This window comes from Sminthopsis crassicaudata, chromosome 3, assembly GCF_048593235.1.
Source record: "Sminthopsis crassicaudata isolate SCR6 chromosome 3, ASM4859323v1, whole genome shotgun sequence".
In the NCBI taxonomy this organism is placed as follows: Eukaryota; Metazoa; Chordata; class Mammalia; order Dasyuromorphia; family Dasyuridae; genus Sminthopsis; species Sminthopsis crassicaudata.
The window spans coordinates 454,028,773-454,041,149 of NC_133619.1; the positions used below are offsets into that span (position 1 = coordinate 454,028,773).

Below are 12,377 nucleotides of genomic sequence, written 5' to 3' on the forward strand. Positions count from 1 at the left end.
GGAGATTCATTTGAGGAGAAGATTAAATCACCACTTAAATTGCCATTATTGCTATCATCTTAACAACAAATAATCACTGATATCCTATTATGCATTTGGAGGACACTGTTCAATGGAGGATAAAAAAGGAGAGCTTTTTGAATTATTTATTTTGAAACTTAAAAAAAGAATTTGTCTTCATACCTGTGTGTGAAGCAAAATTCATAAAATAGAATCTTCTTTAAAAAAAAAAGGGAGAAGGAAAATAAAATGAAATCACTTGCCTTACATATAAATGTCTCAGATTTTATAGAACTAATTTTCCCAGCTAACCTTTTTCCAGATGTGAAGATGTATAATTGCATAAGTGTACCTTGGTGTGTGGGTGTGTTGAATTGTTATTATTTAAGTGGCACATTTGCTTTACTTTGAGTTTTCAAAGTGTTGGAATGAATATAGAAGTGACCGTGCAGCTGAATGCAGAAACAGTGTACGTGAGAACACTGTGATTTCTGTTGATGTTTTTTTTTCTACCACATTTTAGAGTGAGAAGCCTAGATAATAAGTTTTTTTTTTAATATTGCCAAACAACCAGGTAACTTCTATAGAGTCCTCCCACATGTATGGGAGCGATTTAACTTTTTCCTTGTTAATACGGATGCAGATGCGTAACAAATGTGTGATGCCTAACATTCAAGTAATAGTAACAATTACAAAATTTATATAGTTTTTGCCTCTTCTTCTGATTTTTCCACATTCACTAATATTTGCAGTTTGAAGCCTGGATGCTCCACTTCTATTTTCAACAAACACTCCATCAAGGACTTTTTGTCCTGTTTCATTTGTTCCTACTTAAAACTCATTAGATTTCTCTCCTAGGCCTTTGGGTAATGTTTTCCTCAATTCTCCTTTGAAAGATTCACACCCCAAAGAATTCCAATTTGACATTTTTGTTTAATTCTAAACCTCATGGATACAAATTCAAGTGAGCGTATTTAGGGGAAAAAATCTGTTGAAACCTATCAAAACGATTTTACTTTGTTTCTTAAACTCATGCTGCTGTATTTATGTGAGCCTGGGGCCTAATAATAAATACTTTTCACTTAGAGATGAAATTAGTGCTAGTGGAACTTTTGCCAAAGGCAAAAAAACAAACAAACAAAAAAACCAAAAAAACACACACACACACACAAAACACAGCAAAACAAACAAACAAAACCTCTTTTCCCTGACTGCCTTACAGAAACCCAGAATCATTGGAAGTGCACTTTTCTGGGAGGAAAAGTTCTTGGAATGAATGAACTTTTGTGTGGGGAAATGCAGCTTCTCTCAATAACTAGTCTTGGAGGAATCAATTCTACTTAGCATCATATGGGCTACTCCTTACTATCTTATCCCTTTGAGGGGGACCTAGAAATCAACTCAAGATCTTAGAATTACACATATTTTGTCTCAATGTTGTGCTCAGAGCCAAGTTTCTACCCTTCTTTATGAATAACTGGAGCTGGTTCTTTACTCAACAATAGGGGCTCTGTGCTGGCCTAATGCCAAAAATGATTCAGACCCAACCTTGAGTCTTTCCTTTTCCATGTTTTTAATATACAGACAAATGAATAGGTGAGTAGTCTTGTCATGGGAAGAATACACAGTTTATGTAGGTTCCTTTATTCAATCTGAGACAAATTAAACTTACCAATAAAATTCCCCTAGAAGTATAGATTCTCTTATTCTGAGAGCAATAAAATACTTGGTTTGGATGTAATTATGTTATGGAACTCAATAAGGATATTTATATGTAAAGGAAAATATTAAGCACTGATAGTTTGCTCCCAACTTCTACAATAATAACTATCTTTTTACTCAGATAATACTCATTCTTTTTGTTGTGAATAGAATCTATTTCATCCCACAGTGTTAATTTGTATTGACAAATAATTCTGTAGGAATGTGAATCTTGTAAATAAGAAGTTAGACATAGAGAAATGAAAGGGACCTCAGGCTTTTTAGTGCAACCTCTTCTTTTTATAAATGAAGAAAGCTAAAATTCAGGGAGGTTAGTTGAGTGACTAGAAGGATTCTACTTTAGCCTTTTGTAGTTATGGTAAATCTTGTCCAACTTAGAGAGACTATATGAAATATGGCAGTATTAGTTCCTAAACTGGCTATGCTTTTGTCCATAGAATTTATCATAATATAGTACATTGCAGAGCTTGCTACAAGTTTTTATCATGTCATATTTACCTGAATTCCCTTTAGAGATGAGGCACCCATGTAAAGAAATACCCCATAAAGCACTGGCATTGGAATAAACTGGAAAGAGAGGAAAATCAAAGCAGAGAAAATAATATCCAATTTGTAATTTTCAGATACCATTCTGATGTTATTTCATGATTACCAAAGATTCTTATTATGACTCTAATGGAAGAAAAATATGTTACAACATATTTTTTAGAAAATTTGACCTTTGTCTTTATACTGCTAAAATATCAAGATGAAAAGAGAAAAATGCAGTTAATATTCAGTGGCTTTTTGTTAACACCAGGCCAGTATATTGTAAACAATTACATTTTCCCTCTTTTATCCAGAAGTTTGGATATCATCTCATTTATTGTAGGATGCAACTTTGTGGAGAAGAAGTAAAAATATATAAAATTCTAATTCAAAGCAAAACAATTTTGTTATATTATTTTACTCATAGTCAATTGAACAGGGTAAAGCTTAAAATCTAATTAGTAAAACCTAGAACAGTTCAGTAAAGTATGTAAGATAAAGCAACCATTATTTAAAGTTTTACAATGGATAGATTATCCCATTTTATATTTAACAAAATGAGTGCATGCATGGACAATTGCCATGAAATAGGTTTACGGTGTATTTAGAATAGGAGATGGCAAATGTGAACATGGACAAGTCTATGCTCATCTCGGTGCCTCTACGCAATGCTCAATATCATTAATTGGAATTATATCTGCCCGCTGAGAAGAAAATAGATCCTTTACTTAGTTTGAACCTCCATCAAATTTAGAATATGTCAGATTTTTATTACAAAAAAAATCAATGATGTCAGTCAGAAACAAAAAAAAAATGCATTTTTTCCAAGAACTTGATCACAGTTATAATTCAATTTGAACATCTCAAGATGATGTTCAGTCATTTTCAGTTAGTGGTTCGTCATTTCCTTCTACAGCTCATTTTACAAATGAGGAACTGAGGAAAAAAGTGTTAAGTAACTTACCCAGGGTCACACAATTAATTAGTTAAGTTTCTGAGTCTGGATTTTAACTCATAAAGATGACATTTACTTTTGTCAAATTAAAGTTTATGTACATGGGATCAAAAATTTAAAAATGAAAGACACTTTAGAGATCATCCCTAAGCCCCTCTTTTATTTATGAAAACCAGGCTAGAGGAGCTCAAAATGCAAACTGGAAGTTTTGCTTTCAGTAAAGGTCATATTTTTGCTTTTGGTAAAATTAGCTATGAACATTTATATAAAGACTATGTTAAAAAGAGAATAATGTATCATTTTGACCAATTTGCTGAGTCATTTTTGAAAAATGTAAATTTTTTATTATTTACAATGACACATATACTTTGTTTCTTGATTCTATCCATAAAGTTAGATCTAATTTACCTTGAGAATGCTGGTCATAAAGACAGATGAACCCATAAGGATAAAAATCATGAGCCCTGTAACTCTTTGTTCTCTGATGCCAAGAAACTTGGGTTGTTCCCCTGGGGCTGAACATTCAGATTCCAGTTTCAGGCTGTTTACATGAGTAATTGAGAGAACTGTGGCAGCCACAAACCATGGGAGTCCCATAATGGAGCACACGCCAAGCATGACTGCCACCATCAGTAAATCCAGATGGTACCCACATCCTTTCTGTTGGGAGGAAACAAAGATTCTTACTTCTAATACCTGAAGAAAGACCAAGAGTAAATACCACCATGCATTGGTAGCAGCAAGAACATAGATATTATTTAATTTTTTGTAATTTGTATTTGTAGAAGTCAAAGATGTAAAAGTAATAGACACTACATAAGTATCTAGAAAGCTAGTTTTATTATCAGATGTAAGCAGCTAGAATCAATTTTAGAAGCTCATGCTTTTACAGATTAAATGTGTTCCCTGATTAATGTCATCTCAATTTTCAATATATTTCCAATATACATGCAAATTCAGGAAAAATTAAATTCATATCTATTAGTTAAAATTAATAAATATCTACCGTGTGCATGACACTATACATAGAGTTGGGAATAAAAATATAAAGATAAAACCATACTTGAAGTCAAGCAATTCATACACTACAGTGGAAGTGATATACAACACGTATACCAACAGGTATAATTCAAGACAATTGAAAGGCAATTGAGTGGACAATGGACAGAATATCAGATTTGGAGTGAGAAAGACCCAAGTTCAAATCCTTCCTCATTCTTTTACTAGTTTGATTCTGAAGGAGTTATTTAATCTTTCATTTGTCTCAATTTCTTTACCTGTAAAAATGGGGTTAAAAATAGTGCCTACCTCCAAGAGTTGTTTTGAGGACAAAATGAGGCAATATTTGTAAAAAACATTTGTGCTTAAAGTACTTTGTGAATGCTAGTTATTATGGAAAAAAATAGAGCAAAGTGTTTTGGAAGAGATGGTACATGAAATGAATCTTGAAGAAAGACAAAGATTCTGAGGCACAGTGATAAAGGAAAAGCATCAGAAAATGCATGAAGACAGGATATAGGAGGTCAAATTCAAGTAATGATTAATAATCTAACATGGATGGAATATAGAGTTCATGAAATGTAGGAATTCTATAACAGCTTGAAAAATGGTTTGGAGTCAGAATAAGAGGTAATAGGGAGTTACTTAAGGCTTAAGAGAAAGAGAATGACATGGTCAGACTGTGCCTTTTTAAGATTATTTTGGCAAATTTAGGATATAAATTAGAAAGAAGAGATCAAAGGAAGAGAAAACAATTAGAAAGGTATTACAACAATCTGGGCAAGAGGTGATGAGTTACTGAGTGGAAGTGAAGATAAGGAATAATTGTGAGCTATATTGTGTGAAAGGAGATGATTGTGAAGGAGAGGGAAAAGTCAAGAATGTTTCTGAAGCTAGAAACCTGAGTGGCATGAGAAGATAGTGCTAACAATATGAATAGAAAATTTTGAAAAAGAAGATTTGAGGGGAAAGACTATAAATTCTGTTTTGGACATGACGAATTTGAAATGCTTATTGAACATAGAGAAGGATCTATTCAGCAGGCAGTTGGCAAGGTATGTCTGGAGCTCAGATGAGAGATTTGGGATGAATTTAGGAGCTATCTGCTAAAAGGTCTTATGAATTCACCAGTAGCAAGCTTGTAATTTGAGAAGAGGGAAAAAACCTTGGGGGAATATCCATGTTTGGGGAAGGTAGAAAGAAAGAAAGGGAAAGAAATGGATGATGAATCTAAAAAAAGATGGAAAGAACTAGGTCTCCAAGCAAGTATTCCTTCAGGCTCTGCTCTGGTTCTTCTTACCTTCTCAAATTATTGGCTGCCCACTAGGGAGCTTATGGGAAATGTTACAAGGCAAGAAGGGAACCAGAAGAGAATCGCACCAAAAAGACAAAAGAAAGAGTGTTTATTAGTGTAAAAAGTCAGAGGATGAGGGCCAAGTTGTGAGACCATCAGTAACTCTGATCAGAAATTTCCTTATATGGGGCTGAGAAGATAATGGTGGAAGTGAAAGTGTCATGAGTAGGTAACTCTTTCTAGGTTCTTGGCAGTAAAAGAATATAGGATGGTAGCTTGAAATGATGTCAAGGTCAAAGAAGAGTTTTTTAAGTTTGTGGAAGATCTGGAAATGTTTATAAGTATCAGGAAAGGAACCAGGAGAAAATGAGAGACTGAAGATGCAAGAGAGGGAATGAACCTTTTGGCAATCACCTAGAAAAGAAAGGGAAGGATGAGATAAAAAAATTAGAAGGATTAGATTTGACAAAAACAGGTCCATCCTACCTTGGAGATTGGAACAGGAGAGAACAATTAGAGAACGATAGAGGTTTTGAGATTTGGATCAGGGGAGATGAGAGAGAAATCAAGACTGATGACCTCAATTTTCTTGGTAAAATTAGAGGCAAGGCAATTGCCTAAGAAACAGCAAAGTAGAGAGAGATATAGAGAGATTGAGGGAGAAAGAATAAAGTTTAAAACAGCTGATCTGGTCAGTGTTTTGGAAGTGTTTTTTTGGGGAGTATGAAAGGATTACTTTGTACCATGAAAGGTTCAGTTGAGATTGGATAGAACAGAAAAGTCAGATGATGAAGTTTACCTTGGGTTTAGGATTAGCAGAGCATAAATGTTGGCAAAAGGGCAAGGGTGTCAAGAGTGGAGGGCAGTTAAATTGATCAGTTATAGGGTCAAGTATATGAAGAAAGGAATGCAGAGCCAGAACATGATTGATATTGATATAAGAGAAAAGGATGGAAGGAGTTGTGATGAGAGTAAATAATTAGTTTAGGAAAAGTAAAGTAGAGAGATAGAGAGGAAATTAGGAAAATAAAAGAGACTTTCAAAATTTCTGATAAATGAGTGGCAGAATTTTAGGTGACAGTAGGAGCTAAATATTAATCACCCCTATGAGTGCCTGAGATAGCATCAAGGTAAGCCTGAGAATTGAGAAGTAATGAAAGGGAAATTGAGGGCACGGAGAGGGGTGTAAAGAAATCCTGTGACTCAGATAATGGACACTGAAAAAGGAGGAAGAATGTCCCAAACACTAGTAGATGACTACACCTAGGATTGGAAAATATAGATATCAAGGGATGGAGTGAACCTCAAATAAGGAGATTCTGAAGGGTGATTAGTGGTAAAGAAGGTCAAGAAATAACAAAAAGCAGGCCAACTTCTTTTGGCCAAAGGTAGAGAGTAGGCATTCAAGAAGGAACAACAAAGTTATAGAGGGAGGGTACCCAAAGATGTAGCTTCTTTTGGTGAGAATCAGATTTAAGATACAAAGAGTATAAAATATAGACATCTACAATGAAGAGGATATTATTAAACAATAAAGTAGGGACTCCAGAGAATGGAATCAGATTTTAATATAGAGAACTATAGAGACAGTAGAGAAGGTAAACTAAGGTAGATAGAAATGAGAATTTGAGAAGAAGTAGCAAGGGAAAGATTGTAGACCCAGTAGATTACTTTTCAACCACAAGTTTAAGGACCACAGGTGATGGGAGATTGCCAACCATAAGCCCGGGAAAGAATTCCATAAGCAAGTCCCCCACCTCTAGTTCTCTGACTCCAATGACCATGGAGATTGAGGATGGTGGATTCACTTTTCCCAATTTGAGACTCCTAATCTTGGGAAGCTGTCAGTGAAGGCAACAGGGAACTCTGCTTAGGCATCTAGGTCCGTGATTCCATATAGACCTTTCATATGAGGCTACTCTACTCTTACCAGCTTACCCTAATGATGAGACAAATGTATTTTGTTTCCTTTTCTTTTACTTTGGGAATGATTTTAGAAATGACCCTGTTTACTTTTCCATTTGAGACTTTACTGTCACAGTTATCTGTGCGATAGAGTTTAGCATCTGTAGTATCTTCTTTTCCATTGGTTCCTTCTTTCAGGCTTCCTCTATCTTAAAACAAAACAAAACAAAACAAAACAAAACAAAACAAACAAAACATATTTTCTTGAGCCTGCAGCCCTTCTAGCTATCATCTACTCCCTTCTCCCTTTTGCTGCCAACTCCTCAAACATGTGGTCTACACACACAGCCTCCACTCCTTACCATCTGAAGTCACTGCAATCTGGCTTCCACCCCCACCACTCTATGAAAACTGCTCTCTTAAAGGTTACTGATGACCTTTTTCTTGTCAAATCCAATGGCCATTTCTCAGGCTTCATTCCCCTCAATCTTTCTGTTACTTTTGATATTGTTAACCACCCACTTTTACTGAACTTGGCCCTCCTCTCCCTCCTCTCTTCTCTCACTATACACCCTCCCTCAATGAGCTCATCCACCCTCATGGCTTTAATTCTCACTTCTATGCAGACGATTCTCAAAGCTATATCTTCAGTCTCAACTTTTCACCAATTCTCCAGTCCCATATGTTGTTTGAGTATGGAACATCTCTGGTTGCATGTCCTACTATATTCTTAAACTCATGCTTTAAATTGAGTTCACTGGGCTTTAAAGTCATCCTACCCCATCCTGAGTTTCTCATTTCCTTCATTTGTACCATCAAAATTTCCAGTTTTGTAGACTAGAAATTTTGTAGTCACTTTCGATTATCCCCTTTCCTTGGTCTCTTTTGCCCAATCTGCTACCAATTATGATTTCTCCCCTTAGAAACATCTGTCAGATATTTCTTTCCTCTCCTTTTCCCCTACCACTATTCATACTTTTTGTTCATTCATGCCTTAACAAATTAAGTAGTAAATCAATTCAATTCAGCAAGCATTTATTAAACATCTTCAATATACTTGGGTAGAAAACCAAAGTAAAACAGTCTCTTTCCTCAAGGAAATTATATTTAACTGGGGAGCAAGATGGTATATAGAGCATTCAGGTTTTTATTTCCCTTTTTCTGGACTGTTGAAATAGTTGGTCTCTCTGCCTCCAATTTCTCCCTACTTTACTGTTCCCAGACATACTTTCCTAAAATACTACTGTTTTTGTGCTATCGTTCTTTTGATCAATAACTTACCATCATTCCTTACTACCTGTCACAGTAAATTAAACTCTTGTCTGATTTGAAGGGCATTAATAATTTGGCCTCTCCTTACTTAACTAAATATTGCCTCTATCCATGCACCTTCTGCTACAGTTAGACAAATTTTATCTTTCCCTACAAAAGCTATGATCGTTCCAGACAATGTTAACAAACAGCATGAACAAATACACTCCTGGAGGTGAGAAAATGAAATTCATGTTCAGACAACAGCCAATGCTGTAGTCTGGTTCGGATAGAACATATGAAACGAAATTGTGGAAAATAAGATGAAAAAGGAGATTTGGCATCCAATCAGGGAGGGGCTTAATGCAGGCTAAACAGCTTGGACTTTATTTTGTGGGCAAATACAGATCACTAAATGTTTTTAAGTCCGGAAGTGACAGACTCAGAGCTGTAGTTTTAGAGGATTATTCTGGCAGTAATAAGTGGGATGGATTTTGAGGATGCTACAGATGTAGAGATCATTTAAGAGTTAACTTTATTATATATTTAAAAGGAGTAGTAAATTGTACTTAGTAGATTGTAATTTCATGTGCAATCATCTTTTCATTAAGCTGTTATGAAAATATTTATTTATTCCATAAATTAAAATTAAATAAAAATTTTAAATTAAAAAAAACAGTCTGCTACAAAAATCCAGGGGAAAGGTAAAGAAAATCTAAACTGCAGAGGTAGAATTCAGGAGAGAAAGGCAGTTCCAGAATCTCTAGGACTTGACAATTATGTAAAGGGAAAGGAAGTGGAGGAAGAAAACTATGAAGAACTTGGTTCATCTATAAAAAGTAGGTATCTTTGCTTTAAAAATTAGGATGGGGGGCAAGTTCACTAATAATGTTTGCATTTCAGTTTTAAGAAATGTCACTATTTGATAAGTAAATTCACAGGGTCCATATTATGAACTATTCTAAATATCTGGAACTGGAAATGAACTTGTCTAGATCTCTCATTTTGTCAACGAGTTCAAGGTCACATAAATAATAATTTACCAAGCTATTTATGATACCATATTCAGTTCTCTTCTTGATATTGATTATGCTACTTCCTCACCATGTAGGTGAGGTATCTATTAAATTGAATTTGCTGAGTACACATCTGTTCAAGGATTTCATTTGAATCATGTACCCTTCTTTTTTCTAACCATTTTTTCAGAACCTTTCCCAGAAAGACACCATATTGGATGATCAATACAGGACAATATTGTGGAATTAAAGAAAGAACAATGACGGAATTTTTAAATAGATATAATTTTCTTTTGATCAGCTTTAAGCATACAACAAAAAAGAATGTGGGTGGTGTGGGGCAGATGTAGTGCAGATAGTTGCATAGTTGAGAGAATTCAGTTATCAATATGGCCACTGCAATATGAAATTGAAACCTTCTGAGTGCCAGAAGCTTGGGACACAATTCTCCTCTTCAAGCCTGAATAAATGTGACCAAATTGGGGAGGTGAGGGAGGAGGGAGGGATAGATAGATAGAGAGAGACAAAGAAAGAAAGAGAGAGAAACACAGAGAGGAGACAAAGAAAGAGACACAGAGACAGAGAGATAGAGAGACAGAGACAGAGAGACACAAAGATAGAGAGAAAAAGATGGAGACAAAGAGAAAGAGAAACAGAGAGACAGAGACAGAGACAGAGAGAAATGTAGATAGACACACGAAGAGAGACAAAGACAAAGAAAGACAGAGAGACAGAGACAGAGACACACAGACACAGATAGATACAAAGAAAGTGAGAAATGGCATGCACAGAAAGATGTTAATAGTGCTCTCCTTTATGTAAAAAGAAGCATACTTAATAGATCCTGTCAAAAAAGTCTTGAAAAAGAGAATGGCTGTCAAGAGTTAGTGATACATACCAAGAATAAGGAACTTAAAGCAATTCTAAGTGAGCAAATTCCTGGAAGTTTTTCAATACAAAAAATAATAAGCATCTGGTCCCTTAATAAATTGTAATGGAAAATCACTTCTATAATTGAGGGTTTAGTTACCCATCACTCTTAAGAAAATAATTCTGAAGATAGAAAAATGATGATCTGTAGTACTTGGGTTACACATGCTCTATTTAGCCACAGAGGGCAGAACTAGGAAGAAGTTGTGTATATTATATAAGGGAAGACTTAGGTTTGACTTCCTAACAATTAGAACTATTAGGTTCTATTTCCCCATTTGTTCATAACCATAGGATCAAAGATTCAGAAGTGGAAGGGACTTTAGAGGTTATCTTTTAGAATCCAAATCTCTCATTTTACAAATGAACTAACTGAAGTTCTGAGAGATGTTAAAGATCATGTGACTACTAAGTGAGAGAACTGGGCTTGGGCTTTAAATCTATAAACTGATTCCAAATCCAGCATTCTTTTGATTATATTATTCTGCCTTCATGTTGTAGAGAATTCAAGTTCAGGTATAGATTGGACTTGATCTCTGAGATCAATTTCTATCTTTTTTTTTTTAATAGAATTTTTTTCCCAGTTAAACTTTTTTTTCTCTCTCTCATTCCTCCCCCTTTGGAAAACCAAAAAATAAGAAAAACATAACTCTTGTAAGAAATATGTACAGTGTGAGGAAATCTTGTTAATCCCATAGTTCTGTGAATTCTGGGTTTGGCCATAGTAGCACTGAGTTTGGAGACTGCAGAATAGTGAAAGATGCAAGGTTATTGTTACTAACAGGACTTTTCTTCTGAATGATGCTTACTGCAGGTTCATGGGTGGTAATAGTGGAAGTGAGATCAAGTCCCCCAAAAGCAGGTGGCTTGGGAATTTGGGATAGTAGCCTTAGGCATGTCTTGGACTTGTCTTAGTTCTGCTATTTGCTATGGTTTTATTATGAGACACAGCTTCCTGGGAAGTTTAAATTTCTACATCTGTGATTTATAAAATCTATTTTATACTTAAGTGGGATACTGACTTAGAGCAAGAAGGAAGAGTAGACAATTCCTTCAAAAAAGATTTTGCTAGAATTAAATCTGTGGCTCTATGAAGGAGGACAGAAACTATAAAAATACCATTTTGCCCCATAGTTTCATGTATCAAGCTGGACATCTTGATTAAATACAAATTGAAGAAATTAAAACCACTCCAGAAATTCACATCACCTCAAAGTTTTCCCACTTGACTTTCATTTAAAATGTGTCTTTACATACTTGGACTTCCTTACCAAATTTGTAGCTGGAATAAATGCCAGCCAAGAGGAAGTATCCCCTTCTCGGTATATAACGGAGAGAGCTCTACCTTCTGACATGTTTCTGAGGAATTTATTCTCAGATAGAGACAGGACTGGAGCATTGATTCTCACATTCATATATGAATCATAGGAAATGGACATATGGGAGGAAAAGGGAGCATAGCAACAGGTGATGCTACACCAGACCCCACTAAAACCAACATGCAGCAAGACAAGAGGCCAGCCAAGAGGACCATCTGATACCCAGATGCCACTGCTGAAAAAATTCATTCCAAAGCTTGGCAGCAATTTCCTGCATCTGTCAAGTTAACCACATGAAAGACTATAGATTGACATGAAGAACCAGGCTGACAAAGAGGGCAGAAAAGAACACATCAAATGCTATAATCCTCAAGAGGATGCGGAGCCAAGAGAATGTTGCAAATGCATTCATTTACTCAAATGATCTGTGATTGTATTGCTCCTTATTAAAACTGATG

The 12,377-nt window shown here is 35.3% G+C and overlaps 1 protein-coding gene across 8 annotated transcripts in view; it reads right to left on the bottom strand.

The window, feature by feature from the left end:
- Nucleotides 1-12,377, bottom strand: part of SLC4A10 (solute carrier family 4 member 10) — a 357,517-nt gene that overhangs the window by 19,170 nt on the left and 325,970 nt on the right. For all 8 annotated transcript variants that reach the window (XM_074303280.1, XM_074303281.1, XM_074303276.1 and 5 more), the window contains 2 exons: nucleotides 3,614-3,865; nucleotides 2,221-2,289 (listed from right to left, as the gene is read on the bottom strand). In XM_074303280.1, the coding sequence (XP_074159381.1) occupies nucleotides 2,221-2,289; nucleotides 3,614-3,865 (321 nt within the window). The remainder of the gene's footprint in view (nucleotides 1-2,220; nucleotides 2,290-3,613; nucleotides 3,866-12,377) is intronic.